Below are 22082 nucleotides of genomic sequence, written 5' to 3'. Positions count from 1 at the left end.
CGTGGAAAGTGGAATTCTATACCATGTTTTTTTGTCTGCCGACATTTAATTTTACATCTGAACATAAAAGCTAAATATCTACCTTGTGAGGACATGTGGTGTTAGAGAATCACTTAGCATAGTTCTCTACATAGCATTTACCTTCAAAAATGTTTGCTTCATTTAACTGATTATTTACTAGGGGTGAAAAGGACGCTGATCAAGGACAAGGAAAAGTGTGTGCCTGCACTGCGTACCTCTAGAGGGTAGGCAAGAGCTTTGGGCTGACCCAAGTAGAGGTCTCGCGAGACTGTCAGAAGCGTGGCGAGAGGCGTGGGAGGAAGGCTCTGCTCTCGCGAGAACTCTGCCTTTGAACCCAGGTCTGTATCCATAGGTGTCAGTCCATCCAGGATCCCCTCGGTTCCTCCGGAGAAGCTCTTCGAACTGGTAAGAACTGGAATGACTGGCGGGACGCGCATGCCTCCTACAGTTCTCACTCCGCTAGCCAAGCGGAAGCCGGTGGTAGCTGGCGTTCTGGCCCTGTGTCTACCCTTCCTGGTCCTACCCTTCCTGGTCGGCCTTTCTTTCCACACGCCGGTCTCGGGCCTTTCTCCTCCCTCCTGGACACGCCGGGTCACGAACCGCCTCCTTCTGCCTGCCGGCGAGCTAAGCTTGACCCTCCTGCCCCAGACCTTAGACGCGCCGGGCCTACCTCCTTCTCTCTGCGGGTGGGCTGGGCCTGATCTCTTCTCCCAGACTCGCCATACGCCGGGTACCGGGGCCACCTCGTCCTGCTTGCTCGCGGGCTCCCAAATCCTTGATATGCCAAGTCGAGCCACCCCCTCCTCCCTACCCACGAGCTGGGCCTAACCTTTCCCAGGGCCTCCACACACCGGCAGGGCCCCCCACCTTCTACCTGCCCTCTGGTTGGTTCTGTTCCCTCCCAAACTCTACTCATCCGGCCCGAAGGCCTCCACTTCTTGTGAGGCCTGGGCCTGTCTTTTCCCTTCCCATCCACACGTGGACTCAGGGGTCACCACCCGCAGGGAAATTTGTTCTCCCCTCCCTTTGCCTACACATACTTCAGGACCCAGGAGTCCACCATCTCTTCCTTCTTGGTCGCTTTTCCCGAGTTTCTAGTGTGACTGTTTTCTATGCCAGAGCATATCCATTCCTAAGGGATTGTCAGTTGGAAACGCAAAAAACAACGTTTTGGGATCTCTCTATGTGCAGAACACCGTGTTACTTAAGGTCACAGTTCTCGCAACAATCTGGAAAAGTAGCCTGATTATCTCCCTTTTACAGATAAGAAGTTGCTCATTCATGATTCATAATACTGGCAATCATTTATTCAGGGCCTTTATGGGAAGGTTTTGAGGATATCGCAATGGGGAGGAGAAAGGACACATTTCTCACTCCAATGGAACTTAATTCTTGTGGGAACAACAATAATATAGTCCTTTTTTTTTCTTTTAAGAAACATAGTATTTATTTTTCTTTTTTTATTTATATATTTTTAGTTGTAGGTGGACACAATACCTTTATTTTATTTTTATGTGGTGCTGAGGATGGAACTCGGGGTCTCTCATGTGCAAGGTGAGCGCTCTACCACTGAGCCACAACCCCAACCCAACAATAATATAGTCTTAAGTGTCATCGAATGTAATGGGAGCATGTGATCAAGAATACAGAAGTAAGTGTCCAACCCCAAGGGCAGAGCATTCTTTACCAGGCCATTTATGTTGTTATTGTTTTCTAGTTAGATAAGGTTCATCATCATAACTACTTTCAGATGTACTTAATTTTCTACCACCCACTTGGTAATATATAGGACTCTTTATAGGAATATATAGGACTCTATATAGGAATATATAGGACTCTTTGAGGATGGGGCAGGTTCATAGTTGGCTCACTTCTGCAGTGGGATCCTAGTGTGACATTTCTGAACTTTAAAAGTATATCAGAACCTTGAAAGAAAACTTAACCCTGTTGTTTCAGTGGAGGGAGATTCATTTACTGTCTGTGGTCAGTTACTTGATTTGCTGTTTGCTTTTTTTTTTTTTTTTTTCTGGGGGGTGGATACTAGGGATCAGATCCAGGGGTGCTTTACCACTGAGCTTCCCCTGTCCTTTTTTATTTTTTGTTTTGAGACAGGATCTTACTAAGTTGCTGAGGCTGGCCTCAAACTTCCTATCATCCTTCTCTCAGCGATTGCTGGGATTGCAGGCATTTACCATTAGACCTCCCAAAATTTGCTCTTCTAAGGATTTGCTCACTTGTATAATTGTTCAGATAAATAAACAAGATAATGTGTAAAGTCTAGCACAGTAACATTCCTTACAGTTTATTTCTCTTTTCCCCTCTTCCATAGAGCCTTTGTCCTTGAGTCTATAGAGGAAATCCTAGCTGTGTAAAGTTTTATGATAGTTTTTGTCCCAACAAATCTCTGTAATTACATTATTCCCTTTGGGCAAAGAATTATTTCAAAAATAGAAAAGCACATTGAACTATGTAAGGAAAGGAAGATGTGTTTCTTAAAGAGGGAGGATATGTCTTAAAATTACACAGGACTATTCTTACCCCCATTTTATTATATCAGCACAGTTGTGTGAGAATCTCTAGAACCTCTGTTGGGGTTTCATAAAATTCTGTAAGATATTTCTGATACATAGCCCTCCCTCCATTTGAGATCCTCTTGGTTATTGTTTTCTAATACTTTCCTACATAGTGTTAACATACTGGAAGGCATTTGGAGCCAGTTGCTGCTGCAACTGATTGACTTTTGATCCTCAGTTACATATTTCAAAGAATTAGTATTTTCTGCTTATTGGTGAGTCCCTGAGACAAATTCTTCTTTAAATTCATTGTACCCTTAGGGAATATGCACTACAGGGTAATTTGACCCTTAGATACTTGTTGAATGAATACATAAAACCTTAATACTAAATGACCCCTTTAAAATACTTGGTGTGGCTGAGGGTGTTAGATTCAGACCTGGGATTAAATCTTGGCTCCTCTATTTGAAAGGTTGTGACTGTAGGTAATATATTTAACATTGTCATTTTAATCTTTTTTTTTTTTAATGGTGATGGTAATACTTAAAGTGTTGTGAGAACTAAATAACACGAAAGTGGAAAAAGTGGAAAAGGCTTTTCACAAAATAGGCTAGAGATAAATATGGACTCATTCATGCAACAAATAGTTATAGAACACCAGTTGTACAACAGTAAACAAAAAGACCAAGTTCCTGGTTCTATGGAATTTACCATCTAGTGTTTTCCAAAGGAGGGTCAGAAAATAAATGGTTTCTACATGTCAGATTGCGGTAAGTACAGTGGAGAATAATAGAACATATGAAGAGGTTGTGGATAGAAGATATTTTAAAGAATAGGATGATGAGGAATGGCCTGAGAAGATGATCTTTGAGCAGACCCCTGAAGCTTGAGGATGTCAGTGGTCCTGGGGCATAAGTATTCTTGTTCTGAAGGAGCAGCAAGAAGAAGAGGGGAGGAGTGGGCAGTAGTCATGACGATTCTGCAGGAATCCAGAGAGATTATGGGGGCATATTAAACTGATGAACTAAGTACATAATAAAATGCCTTCATTATCATAATGTGTTCTCTGACTAAAAGTAATAAAAATAATTAATGCCCATGTAGCTTCTACTATTCTAAATACTTTACCTGTGTTAGTCATTAACTCTTTCCACAAAAGTATACTCAACCTCAAAGAACAAAGACTTGTCACTATTCAGTATGTACCTGAAATGTATTACTGGTACAGATGAGTATTTACCAAGGCATTAATGACAATAGCAGTAAATTTAGGGCCCCATCCACATACTGGTTAGCTTGCAAAAGGTAGGCGTTATCTGACTATAAGTGCCTAAAAAGGAACCAACTAATACATATACATTGGGTTCAGTTCAATTTCATGAGAGAACTATAGATACCCACAGCATTTTTATTACTTTTCCTGTGACTTTTTAGCCCTTCTAAAATTTTTGTCCCAAGGTTTCCATTTTGGCTTTGTTTTCATTATTGGTAAATATGTTGCTTCAGCAGAGAATGCAAATGCACAATGTGGAGGCCTAGCCTCTAAGGGGGCCACGTTGACCACTTTTGCTTTGGTAAGTAGCAATAATAGTACTGTATCTCTATATTGTCAGTTAGAGGAGCTGCCATATAACTCTTCTCAGCTTGTCTTCTTTGATTGTTAAATCATAATATTATAGTAGTCATTTATAAGCTTACAGTCAATCCTATAATACCTCAAATCCCAAATATGTCATACATATTCCCTGAATTAGATAGATTGCCTGGCAAGTGAACAAAGTAATTATTTTGAAGGTATTCCTTTTACTTAACTTCTGGCATGAATGACTCATTGTATGCTTTTAGTCATTCTTATCCCAAGTTGTCATCCCTGATTTTGCTTGACTCAATTATGCAGTTGAATCAAGCTGTTCCTTTGGGGTCAAGGAGTGTATTTGGGGGCACTGTTGAGCCTTAAGATTCCTTTTATCTAGAATTATGTTAAGAGCTCTCTAAACGTGACACTTTAGTGATGGAATGAAAAACTGACAAAATAGGATAAAAGGTTTTTGCTTGTTTGTCTGTTTAATCATAGGTAAGAAGCTAAGTCTTAACACTGGCCAATTACAGCTTTCAAAAGAACATAATAACAGCTATGTTTTGAGTCTTATTTTGACATTATTACTAGTTCCCCAACCTTTAGAAGAGGGAAAATATCACTTGTTTGCTTCTGTGGGGAAAACCACAAGATATTTACCATATAAAACCAGAGATAAAATGGTATTATTTTTGTGATGATAGTATGTAACATGTTTTCTTATCCTTGACTGTTTTAGGGAAAGGAGTTTCAAACTGAACATAGGACACTATCCCTATTCTAAAAGCTGACCAAACTTTTGTTAATGTCAGGAGGAATTTTTGTGGTACTGCAAAGTCTGAGGGGGTAAAAATTCAAATTGGCTGTAAATACAGTAAATGTTTCCCTTTAACTTACAAACTTGTTGCCTTTTGTGAATCTGTGGAGTTGAACTTGAGTCTGGTGGTCTGAAAGACTGTCTTAGTAACTATTGTGGGATTATGGTTTCAGTGTCAACTTGCCAATTTTGTTTGAAAAAGGCAAATAATATTTGTGCCCAAAACATTTTTCCTTTTCTGAAAAAATTCTTAAATTAATAATATAGGCCTCAGTGGGAGAGATTGTTTGAAGCAGAAGTATACTATACTTAAAAAAAAAAATTAGTTGTAGATGGACACAATACCTTTATTTATTTTTGTGGTGCTGAGGCTTGAACCCAGTGCCACACACATGCTAGGCAAGCGCTCTACCACTGAGCTACAACCCCAGCCCTATACTATACTTTATTGTGCCTGATCTGAACTTGAGCATTCATTTATCATTTACCCATCCATTTGTGAATCAAAAATGTATTAAGTTTCTGTTGAGTTCAGGGAAATGATTGTACACCATTCTCTTTAGGTCGACTTAGTAGTAGACCTAAATGTGAAGGGGGTTGGTAATACTAAGGTACCAATACCAGGCTGTCTGTTTACCATTAGGGTATACAAAGATATAAGATATGGTCTCAGGCCATTCCTCAGAGTAGAAATGCCATTTTCCCTACATCTGATACTTGGTCAATGTTTGCTGAATGAGAATCATCCATGAGACTTTGAGGCAATACTGGACTACTGCTGTGTGTGTGTGTGTGTATGTGTAAGTGTAGAAGAGAGAGACACACACACACACATACACACACAGACACACAGACACACAGTCACGGACACATTTGTCAGAGGTGAGGGGAGGGGATGTCTGAGAGCTTGAAACAAAAGCCCAGGGCTGAACCCCAGCTGGGCAAACAGTGTTAATCTAAAGCTTCTGATTGTCCCACGTTTGGTGTTTCTCTGGCGTGATTTGCAGCAGGACCCTTAAAGACGTCTTGGCGATTTGAGCTCCGAGCAGGCGAGGAGACGGGGCTGGGGAAGAGTACCTGGCGCCTTTGGGTACCTGAGGCAGGAGAGTGGAAAACCTGCTGTGAACTCCGGCAGCGCCCAGGGTGCGGCCTAGTGGGCGGAGCCTTCTGCCCCTCCGGCTTGCGTGCTCCCCGTCCATCCGTTGGGGGCGGGGCGTGACGTGCGCGGGGCGGGTCACGGCAGGGCCTCGGGCGCCTGGTACACGCAGGCTAGGAATAAAACCGCTTCTTGCCCACGAGGTAGCAGGCCCGGCCAGGAACTGCCTTTCGAGGTACGTTGCCAGCCCATGGGCGCAGCGAACCCTCGGTACGTCCTCGCGGGCTTGAGCCAGCCCTGTGCCGGCGGCGCGCGTACAAGCTTGTGACGACTCCACGGCTGGGAGACCGCAGGACGAGCTCTTGGGCCGCTGCTCTTGGAAAAGGCACCGGCAAGCCTAGAAAGCCGCATGAGTCACTGTTGCTCTCCAGCTAGAAACACCTCGCTTAATCCTGCTGTTTTCTAATTTTTGGCTAGAAAATACTTAAATTTAATTCTACTGTTAGATGGTAGAATTTTGCGGTCAGTTTTCAGTTACTGCTTCGGAAAGTTGATGTGCAAGGATTGATTGCTTGCAGTTATTTTATACCTTTAGGTATATCGCAGAAAGTTCTGAAGTGTTTAAAAAAAACCGGTATCGTATGGTGAACTTAGAAATGCCTTATTTAAAGTCTCTTGAAACATTAACGTTTATTTGTATGGTTTTAAAAAATGACGTAGAACCAGGTCTTGAACTTAAGTAGCAACTTTATAAAGAATTTTAAGTGGGTTGGGAATAGGGTAAGATGTGTGTTATCTTTGAATTAATGAGTTATGATTCAAAACAACTTTTTTTTTAATCTGGCAGAACAAGTCAAACCAAAAAATATCCCAGGGTAAAATTGCAGAATATTAATTTTTTTAAAAGTTTATAGTTGTTCTAAAAGTTTGTACAGTCTAATGTATGTTGTCACATCAAAGATAACCAAATTGGCGGTACTTAATTCGAATCTAGTAATCCATAGAACATATAGGTGTCCTGTGGATTGATTCTTGCAGATTTGACCTTTTCAGTGATTCAGATGCCAGGAAAAATAAGTAAAAAGTGGAAGTGTTTTTTGGGACTGGAGGGAGGCTGTCAGGTGGCAAAGGGGGCAAAGAATGTCAGAGCTGGAGGGTGAGGTTAGAGATCAAACTAGTCTAAACTTTCATTCATGCACATAAATGAAGCTTGAAGCAACTGTGATAACCTGTAGATATTCAATCTGAAAGCTGGTCTCCTTCCTACTTGGTACTAGCAGTTGAAAATGTTTTGATTATTCTGAACTTACTATGACATTAGTGGTATATTTTTTTTGTAGTGTTATCTTGGGCAGGTGGTTCTGAGAAACTGGTTATAATTCATTGAGGACTATGATGGAAGTTATTGTAATATTAATTTAGTTTTTTTGGTTTTGGTACTGGGGATTGAACCCAGGGGATGCTTTACTACCAAGTCACATCCCAGCCCTTTTTATTTTACTTTGAGACAGGATCTCTCGAAATTGTTGAGGGCTTCACTAAATTGCTGAGGCTGACTTTTAAACTGTGATCATCAGCCTCTGTGGGGATTACAGGCATGCACTATCTTGCTGGACTGGAATATTAATTTTAAACTCTAATGTTGGCAAATAAAAATAATTTATGTGTGAAAATACTGTAAAGGAAGAAAGAGCCCACCTGAGAGAGAAATCCCAGGACTAGACCTTGGGAACTTTAGTTCTAAATCCAAATCTTACCTCATATGATTGTGACCCTTTGGAAAGGTCATTTAAACTATGAGGGCCTTCGGTATCATCTATGGAATGTGGATAGTGTACTAAAGAAATAGGTAAAATTTTTCAATTTTATAATAATAATAGTAATTATTATTATTAGTGATAGTAGTGCAGATGATTGAACCCAAGACCTTGAGTGTGCTCTGCATGTACTGAGTTACATCCCAGTAAATTTTTTCCTCTTTAAATTGTGGTTTGTGTGGGACATGAAGGTTATAGCCTTTTGGAAATTTTGTGGTTAAACCATATGATAATGACTTATTTTCATTTATGGTTAGTTGTTCAATTCTGATTTCAAGAGCTGGGACTTCATAACTAGATTTTTGCAAAACATTGTCTAAATATGACTGGTATTGTTGGTAGAACTCCCCTTTAAGGAAACTCCAGTTTCTGTTATTTATTGAAGACTGTGTCTTTCTCTTCTTCTCTTTTGTTTTTTTCCCCTACTCTAAAACAGGATAGGGATCCTTGAAACAGGGAAGTTTTAGAAAGCACTTAACTTTGACTCAAAAAATAAACATGTCAGGCAATCCTTATTTGAGTGCCAGTGCAGTAGTTTGGATTTTGAAGGTGAAGATAAAAGACATTGAATTTTAGAATTAGAGCTAATTTGGTCCAGTCTTTGTACAGGTAAGAAAAAAGGCAGAAGCATGCATACTTGGTGTATATTAGAGGGTTTAGACTGTGGTGTTTTTGCCATGAAAACAGTTTTGCCTTTTGCTATATTGTAGAGTGAAAGACTAGATGATGAGCTGTTTTATTAAACAAGCACCATGTTGTTACACTTGTGAGTCTGTATTGTTATCTTCACTTATGAATAGGGAAGTTCAGTTCAAAAAGGGCAAGGTACTGATAAATGGCTAAAGAATTTTAAGTCAGACCTCCTCATGTGAAAGCCTTTCCAATTTCAGTGCCGCCCTCTGTACTCAACAGATAGAGATTCCTAAGGTCCTTCTCACTCAGTTAAACTTAAAAACAAACCTAAAAACAGCTGCATTGTTAAGAAGTAACATGAGTTCCTGGACCTGATGGCATATGCCAGTAATTCCAGCAAGTTGGGTGGTTGAGGCAGGAGGATTACAAATTTGAGGCCAGCCTAGATAACTTGACAAGACCTGTCTCAAAAAATTTTACAAAAAGAGGGATGGGAGTGAAGCTCAGGGCTAAAGCAGATTTAATGCTCAGTGTGGTGTTCCCAACCACCCCCCCCCCAAAACAAAAACAAACAAACAAAAAAACCCCAGGACTTGCTGGGGTTAGCTAAGTGCTCAGAGACAATGTCTCACTTTAACCTTACAACAGCCTTCTATGTGTAGCTACTGTTAGAAAAAATTATAGATCATTACATTGGACTAAGCTCCTGCACTACCCAAACAACCAGACTAAAAATCAAAGTGGAGTCATTCACACTAAAGTTTCTCATCACCAAACCAAAATTAAATTGTTAACAATTTAATGGTTACAAGCTGAGAGGATTAGAGAGAACAGAAAATTTCCCAAGGTCAGTTTTAATTGGCATGAAAATGACATTCTCTCTGCTTTAATTCTTACACAAAAGAAGTAACTTTGAATGTGATGTTAATTACTCAGTCATTGCTCTAGTTTTCTGTCCCTGCCTGACAAAGAACATAACCTAGAAATGGCCCCCCCTGCTTTTTCTTTTGTTTGTATGTTTTTCTGCCCTTCTCTGTCTGTAAAACAAACCTCTTCTGCTCAGCCCTTAGGAATACTTACTCTATTTTATGGAATGAAGTATTGCCTAATTCTAGGATTGGAAAAAAAAAAAAAAAAGCCAACTAAGACTTTTAAATGAAATTATTCATGTTTTTTTCGTTCTACTATTGTGGTCCCCATTTTTCCAGAGGAGGGTGAGGTCCAGAGTGGTTAAGTTACTAGATCAGGGGTCTCAAGCATTCAGGCAGGGCCAGACCTCAGGATTGTCAAACTCTTAACCATCATGTTTGTTAAGCTGGTTCTTGAACCTGGAACAAATGGTGAATTATTGTTGAAAATGATGAATGTGATGTGCTTAACTCATGTAAGTCTCTATTCATAAAGCTGGGTGAGGCATCAACTCATGTGATTTGAGCTCACCCATGAGGTGGTGTTCTTCATCTTAGATCTGAAGGTTTCTTTTGCATCACAGTACAAGAGGGCAGACCTTTGTATAGCTCCTTTCTTGGGTTCAGGATAATGGAAGCTGACTGCCCTTTGCCTCACATGAAGGAGGGACAGCCATGGTCAGAAAAGGGGCACACTTACTGGGATTGGCCGTAAAGACATGAAACAGGTTTTTGTAGTGGCTGACGATGAGCTCTAGACCCTTATTCTAACAGGATGACTATTTTGGAGGATAACATTCATTTTAATTTGAAAAGTAAGTGTTACTGTGTGTGGAAAAATCAGTTTTGTAACTTTATTTTTTTATTTTATTTATTTAGTTTTTGGTACCAGGAATTGAAGCAGAGGTGCTCAATCACCAAGCAATGTCCCCAGCCCTTTTTACTTTTTATTTGAGATAGGTTCTTGTGAAGTTGCTGTTGCTGGTTGTTGAACTTGTGATCCTCCTGCCTCAGCTTCCTGAGCTGCTGGGCTTACAGGCATGTGCCACCACGCCTGACTAGTTTTGTAACTTTAATCTCATTGTACTTTCTGTTCATAGATAAGGGGAAAATCCACTGTGTGTACTTTTCCATGTGTTTTTGTTGTGCAGTTCCATAGTGCTTGTGACTTTATCAGGAAGACTTGCTTTGGGGATCTAGAGATAACAGACTGCGCTGTATGTATTTGTGTTTGCCTTCCATCTGTTTGAGAATAAGGTTTTTGATAATGCAAAGCAACCTTTTAACTTAATCTTATTTACACTCTGCCAGGCATTGTGGCTTTCCTCACCAGTAGTGAGGATCTAAGAATGGGAAATTTGATGCAGCAGAAGATAGTTATTACATTTGAAAGATGGCTAAGCATGCCTTAGGGCACTATGAATCACCTTGCAGTAATGCTTCTTCTAACCTTTCAGTGTTTACCTGTATTGTCAGGATTTTTCAAAAGTCCCCATAGTGTGTATTAAATGCACACTAATGCCTATACTTCAAACAGGCCACTCACACTGTGAAAAGAGACTGCAAAGTAGCTACAGCTGGTGTTCCAGAGTTAGAATTTTCACAGAGGCTTCTGACAAATCCAAATGAGATAGATAGTCTTTCCTTTTATAGATCATTATGGGGAAACAGACTGAGGTAATAGAGTTAGCAAGGGGAAGTTAGAAATCTTCCTGAACTTTGAGTTTTTTGTAGGAACTTTGAAGTTCCAGGTTCTGAATTTTTGCTGAGATAGTGGAAAGAAAGTCTGTTGGGCTGTGTCTTCCCGTCAGTTAGTTAGTTTGTTTATTTTTTATTTTTATTTTTTCTTTTTAGATATACATGACAGTAGAATGTATTTTGACATGCATACATCTAGTATAACTTCCATTCTTGGGGATGTGGAGTTCTACGGCCGTGTATTCATATATGAACATAGGAAAGTTATGTTCTATTCATTCTACTCCATCAGTTTATTTCTGAGTTTGGGACTTACTTGCTTTTGCCCCTACCCATCTTTCAGTTAAGTACCTGGGCTGAAACCTAATCTTGAAGATGCAATTAAGACTAGTCTAAATTCCCTTTGTCTAAAATGGGCAGCCAGCCATTTGGAGGACTTCACTTGGCAGGCTGCTGTTCAACTTAAAGCTGTCTTCTCTAGGGTCATTCATTGCCTGCAGACTGTTAAGAAGTTCTTTCATGTATTGTCTAAAATGTCTCCTATTTACCGCATCACACACCCCTACCCTGGACTATTGCACAAGTCTAATTCTTCTGTTCAACAGGTTTCCAAATATTTGAGAGCAGTCATCATGCCCTCCCAGAGATGTCTCTTATCTAGGCCAAACAGCCTTCCTCCTGGAGAAGTTTTTCACTTTTGAGACCTCTTTGCCTTTTCTCAATGCCCTTTCTAAAGTGTGTTACCCAGAAATAAGTTTCAAATTTAGTTTAATAATCATGAATTATATTAGTCCTGTGACAAATACTATACTTTTGGTAAATATAGTCAAATAGCTTGTAAGTTAATTTTCCCTCAGACCTAGCACACTACTAACTCTTACAAAGCTTGCTTGCAATGAAAGATCTCTATGCTTTAGGGTAATAAAATATTTTTGGATTGGAGATGTAGTTCAGTGATAGAGCTAATGCCTAGGATGAGTGAGACCCTAGGTTCCATTCCCAGCATTGCAAATAAAATACCTCCCCCCTACAAATTACTCTCTGCCTTTTCCACCCCATTCAAGTGCAAAAAAATTTTTATCATTTTTGTTTTATAATATTTTAACAGCTATGTGGAGTGTTTTGGAATATGTTTCTGTCACAGTCCCATGTTAGCTCTAATATACTTTCATCCAAATATGTAGGGAAAACACTTGAGTAATTAGGGAAAACAGTAATATACCTCTTAAAAACTTAAACTGGCCTTAGCCCATTATCCTTTGAATACTTTGTAAAAATATTATCTTGTTTAATTTAGTTGAACTTCTCTTTAGTCCATGATTATTTGTCTGCAAGGACATCAAAGAATCTTGCTAAAAATCTTTTCTGTCACTTGGGTACATAGCATCTGCTGCATTATATCCAAAAGAAAATAACTTTGGTATCACAGGGCTTAGTAAACCCACTGTGGGCCACAGTGATCACTTTTTACTTTTTCCAGGTTTTTAGAAACCATTTCTTAATTCTAGATCCATCTAGGATAAATATCAAATTGTTCCTCCAGTGACTTTTGTCAAGCTTCCCTTCGTTACTTCACTGACTCTTTTCTGTTGGTCTCTTTGTATAATTGTGCGCTTTTCTTTCCACTTTTCTTTCTTATCTCCCCTGAGATTTTTAGAAAACCCTCTGTATGTAACTACACCAATTTCTGTAAGCACCTCTTTTGTATCTGAGTCATTTAAATTATTTTGTTTTTAGTCTAAATCTGCAAAGAGGAACACATGCTTATGACTAAATGTGTGTTATAAATAGAAACTCTTTTTTTTTCCCCCCCCTCCAGCAGTGCTGGGGCTTGAGCATGCTAGGGAAGCACTGTATCACTGAGCTACATCCCCAGCCCAGCAAGTTATTGTTCTTTAATTTTTAAAGAGATATACGTTCTGTTGATTAGGACTACTAGTGTTTTTTTCCCCCCAGAAATATCTGTTCACATGTAAAGTGTAGCTAAGGTAGATTTATGGAATTTTCTAATGGGACAGATGGGGGAGGGGAGGGGAAGAAACAGTATTTATTAAGAGTATCCTGTGTGCTGTGTCCTGTGTTTTGTGTTGGAAATAATCCAAGTAGTTAGTAATGGGAGCTGCTTGAATGGTCATCATTTGAGCAATGATTGATTTTGGTTATAATTATAGTGTTACTTGGATTTTTATTTTTTTCTTTCTTTTAAAGGAACAGTGAGCAGAATGAATACCTCCCAGGACCAGAGCAGCTGCTCCAGTAATAGAGAAGCCCTTTTGAGATGTAGTGATGCACGGAGGGACTTGGAGCTTGCTATTGGTGGAGTTCTTCGGGCTGAACAGCAAATTAAAGATAACTTGCGAGAGGTGTGATGTGTGCTTTTCTCTTCCCTTGGTTGGACTCGGCATAGGGCTGGCTAAAGCATAGCCAAGGACTTGGCTTCTCAGTGCCAACAAACAAATTTCATGCCATGCCTGCATGATCTGCCTGTCATATTGATGCCTTTGATTTTAAGGAGAAATAGGCAGGTGCCAGACTCTGAAAAACCCTGTATCACTCTGGAAAATTCCATTCAACATCTATTTTTAAAAAATTTTAAAATTTTATTTGTTCTAATTAGTTGTATCAACATCTATTTTTGATTGCTTCTTTGTGTGGTCTCCATGCCAGGCATTGTCATCGTGATAAATAATGAAGGGAGTGGACAGTAGTTTGCTTAGTTGGACCCTGTTGATGTGTTAAGGATGGCACTTCAGCATGCCCTTGTCTCATTTTATCTCGCTGATGGCATGATTTTGGTGGCATAGTTCTGTAAATGACTTTGTCATTTTGAATATCAAAATGAAATCTGTTTGTTTCAATAATGAGTTGATGAGTGCCTAAAGTAGTACATGACTTTGAACTACAACTTTGTACACAGAAAAAAGCTTGTCTTAAAATTTTTAAAATTATTTAATATGGATTCTCTTTTTTAGCTGTTTTGAGTTTTTCTCTTAGGATTTTGACATTTAACCCTCATGTGATTAACTGTTAATGCTCTCAGAAACATTTAGTTTACAATTTACCTACTACCCATCCTGATGGTCTTCTTGCTATTGTTATGTGGTGGAGCATGTCTTTACTAAATTAGCCTGCTGAAAATGGATTGCTCATTCTGTGAGTGGGTAAAGGCATAAAGGCCACCTATGATGTTGAGGACCAGAGCAGCTGTTCCAGTAGTTTCTTTTACTGATAAAACTTGTGATGCCATATGTTTTAAAATTATATGAACTGAGGGGGATCAGTATCTCCTGGTATGTCCTTATATTTTGTCCTGATTACTGTAGGACAACAAAGTAAACCTGATGTTCTTAGAGACAGGAGTATTAAAGGAAGATTTTAGAGCTGAGGTGTACCTTATGGCTGAAATTTTTAAATTGGGGTTTGTAGGACTTAGTAGGTCTATCAAGTGCCCTTTTGTACTTACACCCTGAAATTATAAGCCAAATTTGAAGTATGTGGGTGGTCTTTTTTTTTTTTTGAGGGATGTGGATATTCCTTGGATGTCACTGGATAATTGAAAGGATTTGTAACCCATAAAAGTTAACCTCACTGTTTTGTGGAAAACATCATTTTTTGGGATCGTAACACTAATGAAACTAACACATATTGTTTCTTAGGTGAAAGCTCAGATTCACAGTTGCATAAGCCGTCACCTGGAATGCCTTCGGAGCCGTGAGGTATGGTTATATGAACAGGTAGATCTCATCTATCAACTTAAAGAGGAGACACTTCAGCAGCAGGCTCAGCAGCTCTACTGGGTAAGGTGGCCCCCTGGCTAGAATTGGTTTGATGATGGTTTCTTGTTTCCAGAGAATCTTTCTTGTAATTCAGTTTTAATATAAATCAGATAAAAGTTTAATCTCATATTCTGCTTTTTAACTTGGATATACCTAGTGCTTTTAGTATCATTGTGATTAGATGATTTCATTTTTCTTACAGTTACTGGGCCAATTCAACTGTCTTATCCATCAACTGGAGTGTACCCAAAACAGAGATCTTGCCAATCAAGTCTCTGTGTGCCTGGAGAGGTAAATACCCTTGTTTGTTTTGACTTTTGGCTCTTTTGACATAGGAAAAGAAAGTCAATTTTGTAACTCCCAACTTACGTTGGTTTTAACTTTTGTCATCCATTCTCACAATAAGATCGTCCTGTGTTATATTTTAATGTTACACTTGCTTATATGTGATTAAACCATACACAGTCTGTTGCATTTATTAGAAAAGTGTGGCCATTTAAAATTACTCACAATTTAGCTTTTGTTTTAGAAGCAACTGGTAGAGATATTCCTTAAAAATAGCCAAATTTTGATTATTTTTTTCCCAGATTGGGCAGTTTGACCCTGAAGCCTGAAGATTCGACTGTTCTGCTCTTTGAAGCAGACACAACTGCACTGCGCCAAACCATCACCACCTTTGGGTCCCTCAAGACCATTGTGAGTAATGTTGACCTCAGATCCTTCGTCAAGTGCTTATCAAGTCTGCATCCTCACAGATGGTCTTTCTTAAAAAAAGTCATATATTTACTATGAATAATGACTTTCTTGAGGTGTTAACCTTCAAAATTAGAAAACATGAGTTCTGATAAAGTTGATAGAGCATTATTAGACTGGTAGTTTGTAGAGTGTTGTTGACTCATTAATAGCCTTTGGAATTCACCTTGTATCTCTAATTGTTTTGCCATATTTTTTATAAAATTGATGGCCCAAATGGTCTTTCATAAAGACTGAACATAGTGTCATTTGGGTCTTGTTAAAAGTGGCAATACTATCAATTCTAGTGAAGATTTCTGTTGAACCTTATGTAATAGACAACTCTTAGATTTGATAATTCCTTTATATGTCATTGAAATTAGTGTGAACAGTGAGTGTTCTAGTGAAAAGGCAATACTTTGCTTAATACTTTTGATTTAGAATTGTAATTTCACTTTTTTTAGTATGAAATCATAGCATAAATAACATTATTAAATTGTCTTCATTTTATAGCAAATTCCTGAGCACCTGATGGCTCATGCTAGTTCATCAAATATTGGGCCCTTCCTAGAGAAAAGAGGTTATATCCCAATGCCAGAGCAGGTAAAATGTCATTTTATTTCTGGTAATTGGACTACTAATATTTGCTTTTTTGGGTTTTGATTAAATAAGTTTTGGTTGTGGTGGTGGTGATGCTACCATTTATTTGTAAAAAACCACCAGTGATAGTTTATGCAGTTGAATGCTTGAAACATTAAATGTCAAGTAGAAATTTGAGTGTTATATTGGTATTGAATAAGAAAACAATTAAGATATTGGTTCTCTATTGGGGATCCTTTAATTCATAGAGATGATTTATTTCTAAAGGCAATGTGAATAAAAGATCCTAGACATTGAGTTGAGAACAACCCTACAGGTAGTAATATTTCTTGTTTGAAAATTGTAAAGATTGAAGGGGAAGGCCTGTGACTTTCTCAGGGCCAGTAGCAACCCAAGATTGGGTCTCATGTTTTGCTGGTATACTTCTATTGCATTTGACATCGCCTTGTTAGGCAGTAAAGTTTTGTATGTGATTAGCAGAAGTCAACATCCAGCAGCACGACTGTACCTCTCAACGAATGGCTTCTTGGAAGCAAACCTACCAGTGGTCGTCATGCTCCTTACCTACCCAGTACCAACCTCCAGGACTGGCTGTCCCAAAAACAGACCTTAGAGAATAATCAGGTGTGTTGCTGCCTTCATTGTGAGGTAGATATGATATAGTGGTAGACTGAATTAGTTACTAACCAGTGATTGTCTTATAGTATGATTGTAATCTGGAAAAACATACATACACACACACACACACATACACTTTTGGGGGGGACCTGGGGATTGAATCCAGGGGCTCTCTACTCAGCCATTTTTATTTCTGATTTTGAGAGTAGGTCTTTCTAAGTTGCCCAGACTGGCCTTGGAACTTGTGATCTTCCCATCTCAGTTTTCTGAGTAGCTGGGATTACAGGTGTGTGCCACCATGCCTGGCTGGACACATGTTCTTAATTTTTAATTACAATAGTGACATCTCAACTATGGCTAGAAAGTTTAGAAAATATAGAATTAATAGAAATATTCATTGGGACCTGGTGGCACACACCTGTAATCCCTATGGTTTGGGAGGCTGAGGCGGGAGGATTGCAAGCTTAAGGCCAACCTTAGCAGCTTAGCAAGACCCTAAGCAACTTACAGAGAACCTGTCTCAAAATAAAAAATGGAAAGGGCTGGGGACATGGCTGTTTTTAGGTGCCCGTAGGTTCAATCTCTAGTACCAAAATACATAACATAGGTGCACACACAGTTCCTACATGAAGAGATGTTAATAATGTTTTTGCTTGTACACTTTGTTTTTCTGTGTATCCATTTACTTTTCAAAATTCATTCTGTAAATCCTATTTTTGTATATGTATTTTCTCCCCTTCAATATAATATTGAATATATTTGTCATTTAATTTCTTTCTTTTTTCTTGTTTTGGTACTGGGGATTTAACCTAGGAGTGCTCAACCACTGGGCAACATTTCCAGTCCTTTTTTTATATTTTATTTAGAGGTAGGATCTCACTAAGTTGCTGGGAGGCTGGCTTTGAACTTACAATCCCACTGCCTCAGCCTCCCAAGTTGCTGGGATTATTGATGTGTGCCACTGCACTTGGCTTGTCATTTGTTTCTTTTGTGGAATCTTTGAATAAATTCCTAGAAACTACATTCCTGTGTTTCAGTTAGTATACCCTTTAAGATTTTTGATACATATTGCCAATTTAGATTTCCAGGAAGTTGGTAATAGTTGATCTTCCCACTAGCAGAGTATTCAAGAGTATCTGCTTTCATTTCCTTTGCCTATTTTTGTCTTCTTTATTCATAAGAGTATTACCACTAGCCTCTTTTTTCAAATGTGCCACAAATTCTCTCAGTTTGCTTTTTATACTTATCAGCTTTATAAAACCACAGAAAATATTTTTATGTAGTCAAATGTTTTAATAATGCAAACAGAAATTCCTTGTCTGTCATCTTTAAATTTAAATTTGGAAACATTGGTTGAGACAGTAAATATGCAGACAGAATCCCCAAAACATTCATAATTATCCTGGAAAACTAATGTTGTGTCCTTCTTGTGTAGACTTCTGCGAGAGCCTGCAATTTCTTCAGTAATGTCTGGGGCAACCTAACGGGCTTAGAAAACTGGCTCCTCAAGAGTCAGCAACAAGTTGTTTCTGGAAAACCAAATTACCAAAAATTTAACAGCCGTTCTACCACCAGTTCTTTCTCCATTGAAGTTGAAAAGGTTGAAGATCTAGAGTTCCCTGATCAAAATGAGATGGGGTTGTCTGATTGGCTGGTGACTCCCCAGAAACCCTTCAAGTTGGAGAAGCCTGAGGATGGCAGCCGTGAAGCCAATGAGAAGTTTAAGGTCTTATTCCAGGTGTTCCAGGAGCCCTACAGTGTGAATGATTGGCTTGCCAGGCCTGACTCCTGTACCAACTGTTGGGGCAACCAGCCCAAAGGTGTGGAGATTGAAAACTTGGGCAGTCTGAAGTGCTTGAATGACCACTTGGAGGCCAAGAAACCACTGTCCACCCCCAACCTGATTTCTGAGGATTGGCTTGTTCAGAATCATCAGGACCCATATAAAGTAGAAGATGTATGCAAAGCCAATGAACCCTGCACGAGCTTTGCAGAATGTGTGTGTGAGGAGAATTGTGAGAAGGAAGCTTTGTGTAGATGGCTTCTGAAGAAAGAAGGAAAGGATAAAAATGGGATGCCTACGGAACCCAAACCTGAGCCTGAGAAACATAAAGAGTCACTGAATATGTGGCTTTGTCCTTCCAGAAATGAGGTAACAGAACAAGCTAAGGCACCAAAAGCAATGGCTTCTTCTAAAATTGCTGATTCCTTTCAAGTCATAAGGAACAGTTCCTTGTCAGGGTGGCTTGTCAGACCCTCATGCAAAGAAGGAAGTTCCAAGGAAGTTCCTAGTACTGACAGAGCTGGCAAACAAAAGCTTAAAAGCCCCATTATTTCTTCCTGGTGTCCCTTTAACACTGCTGACTGGGTCTTGCCAGGAAAGAAAGTGGGAAACCTCAGCCAGCTATCCTCTGGAGAAGACAAGTGGCTACTTCGAAAGAAGGCCCAGGTAAGAAGATATCAAAATTGCCATTTGAGTTTCACTTTCTTATTTCTAAACCTTGCAAATAGGCCAGATCTTTAAATATGTTAAATGCTAAATTTGACTGAGGTACTAATTTTGGTGCCATGCTAACAGAACTTAACGATTATTTAAACTGAATTATTTGTGCATTTCCCAGGCCAACCCCCATCCTGCAGTAGAGAAAACTTGGCCTGATTTAGGGTAGAAATAATAATTGTAATCTTTACTATTGGTTATCAAGACCATTTACATTATTTATATTTGGAAAGTAAGTTGGTCTTGTGTCTACTAGATGACATGAAAAAGCAAACTTTTTCTTCTTACAGGAAGTATTTCTTAACTCACCCCTTCAAGAGGAACATAAATTCCCCCCAGACTGTTATGGCCTCCCAGCAGTTTGCGATCTCTTTACCTGTATGCAGCTTAAAGTTGATAAAGAAAAGTGGTTATATCGAACTCCCCTACAGGTGGGTATATGCTATCAGTGTGAATGTTATAGATTGTTTATAAAATGTTGTTTTATGAGTTCACACTTTTCCCACTGAACCATATTGTTGTTTATAAGGGTGGGAGGAGCTCCTAAAAATTTCATATATTGCACTTGAACTTGCTCTGTCACTGTCATTTTCAATTACACTGTCAGGTGTAATTGAAAATGACCATTTGAGATGTAATTGTTGGGAATTTTTAAATCCCATGAATTCTAGTAGCTTATTGAGAAATGAGTTGGTTTTAAGGTGGGGAGAAGTTTGCTTTTATTCACCAGTAGAGCAACTTCTTATCTGTGGACTTTTCTTTGCAGATGTGAAGGAATGGACTACTACAGTCAAGCAGCTTCTCTGCAAATTATCACACATCCATGAATTGGGTGATTGCAGCTTGCCAAATCATTGTGTTCCTGGGTCTGACCAGTTAGCTTAGTTTCTTTCCTAATTTTGAATTGGTAAAGAAAAATCTTCAATTATGAGTTTCTTTGTAAAAGAAAGAGGCTGTTTGTTGATGCTGAGGTTATTCATTTCCTTCTTACAGAAGTATTCACTTAATTTGCCCCCACACTACAAACACAGCATCTCAGTGAACAGGTTGTCACCAGTTTCCATGGCTCCTTAGATTGGGTTGTTAACTACAAGTACATAAACACAGTAGTTTTAAAAGTGAATATTTCTGTACTTAAAGTGTGTTGATGTATTCTGAAGCTAGTAAACTTCCCTAATGTTTTGATTGCCCTTTAGATGCTTCTTTTGCTGTGGGTTTTCTATTAGTCGTCTGAAATGATTATTAATATATAGCATATTTCACATAATTAACCTTGCCAAGTCATTTATTTTCTAACCAAAATGTATTAGTAATCTTGACAATTTTTGACATTACCAAATGTTTTAGCCTAAATGTCAGTTCTACACCAGTTTTCATTTGAAATTCAGCTGCTGCAAATTTTGCCTTTATTCCTTTCTGTGAATTTTAAAAGTACCCAGTAAGATAAGTTTGAAGATTCAGTTATTATTATTTAAAGACCATTTTCAGGATAATGCAATCCTTTTTTCCAGTATTCTACAAACCCATATGCTTTTTGAGCCCCAGTGTTAACTAAGCAAAAAATAGTACTTGAACTATTAGCTATCCTAGGGATTATTGGTGCATCCTGTGTAATGGAAGCTGAGCTTGACACCTGGTGCTTTTGACTAGGGAAAAGTCAATGTCCTATCACTGTAAGCACAGCATTCCTGTACCTCCATAAGTATGATGCAGTGACATTTTAGTGCATAGGCTGTTTTCAACCCTTGTGCCTTGGGTGTTTATTGAAGCTTTATGAAAATATTAATATTTTCTCAATATTGTTAGAGTCATGTCCATGCTTTAAAGTTTCTCTGTAGGAGGTGGGATTTATGTTCTTTTAAAAGTCTCTTGAGGTCTTAGCTGCATTCTAAAAACTATTATGCCTCTTAACTGCCTATGCTATTGGAAATACTTTTGGGGAAATTCCATGGTCCCATAGTGACATTGCCATTCAGCATCATGGGAATTCTTTAAACCATAGCTCAAAAGAGCCTCATTATTTCTTCCTACCAGAAATTATTATGAAGGTGGTTGGTAAAAACAAGAAGTCTTTCCAATATCTTAGGTTGTAGGTAGTTTCTTTTTGAGGTCTAACACACTATCTTACATGATCAAAATGTAATTTACATTAATCACTATACTAATGAGTATGTAAAACATTCTTTTGCAATGATGCATTTTATACCTCTCCCATTAAAAGCATAATAGCCACATGTGTATTTGAAAACTATGTTGCAAAACATGCTATCATGTTATATGTGAGTTTTTAGTTAGGTACAGCCAAGAAACAACTTGTTTACTGTCACTAAAATTTATGAATCTTAAATTGGCAAAGAATGGATTATTCCATTTCCAGCCTTTTCTTGCAAATCGTCACATCTACTTTTTAAAACTGAAATTCAATAACTAAGGTTCAGTGCTTTTCTGCTGGATTCCCTTTTACCAGATTCATACAAAAAGGCCCTGGTTTTACTTTTTCCAGTCTTAGCCATGGGTTGATTATACAAAAAGGGCCTGGTTTTACACTTTTTCCAGTCTTAGCCATGGGTTGATTAGTATTTACTCTGAATTTTCATTCTGTAGATAACCAGTCTACTGATGAAAAATCTTAAACTAGTTGTTAATCTCACCAACAGCCCTTCATTGCAATACAAACACAAAAACACATTGTTTTGACCTTGTTTAGGCAGAAGAAAATGCCAAGATTAACTTTGCCTTCATATCCAGGTAGATGTTTTATTTATTTTAATTATTAA

General features: G+C 38.6%; 1 protein-coding gene across 4 annotated transcripts; it reads left to right on the top strand.

Annotated features, from left to right (window-relative positions):
• Nucleotides 1-297: 297 nt before the first annotated feature.
• Ncoa4 (nuclear receptor coactivator 4) lies at nucleotides 298-21537 on the top strand. 4 transcript variants are annotated; one of them, XM_047552608.1, is made up of 10 exons: nucleotides 298-426; nucleotides 13288-13442; nucleotides 14736-14876; nucleotides 15058-15146; nucleotides 15443-15551; nucleotides 16101-16190; nucleotides 16665-16811; nucleotides 18241-19254; nucleotides 19596-19736; nucleotides 20072-21537. In XM_047552608.1, the coding sequence occupies exons 2-10, from the start codon at nucleotides 13302-13304 to the stop codon at nucleotides 20075-20077; spliced, it is 1878 nt and encodes a 625-aa protein (XP_047408564.1). In that variant the 5' UTR covers nucleotides 298-426; nucleotides 13288-13301; the 3' UTR covers nucleotides 20078-21537. The 4 variants fall into 4 exon arrangements, with proteins under 4 accessions (XP_047408564.1, XP_047408565.1, XP_047408566.1 ...); XM_047552609.1 differs by lacking the exon at nucleotides 298-426 and adding an exon at nucleotides 6158-6258; XM_047552610.1 differs by lacking the exon at nucleotides 298-426 and adding an exon at nucleotides 6274-6293.
• Nucleotides 21538-22082: the final 545 nt, after the last annotated feature.

Source organism: Sciurus carolinensis, chromosome 5 (genome assembly GCF_902686445.1).
Source record: "Sciurus carolinensis chromosome 5, mSciCar1.2, whole genome shotgun sequence".
In the NCBI taxonomy this organism is placed as follows: Eukaryota; Metazoa; Chordata; class Mammalia; order Rodentia; family Sciuridae; genus Sciurus; species Sciurus carolinensis.
This window is presented reverse-complemented; position numbering and strand designations above follow the sequence as displayed.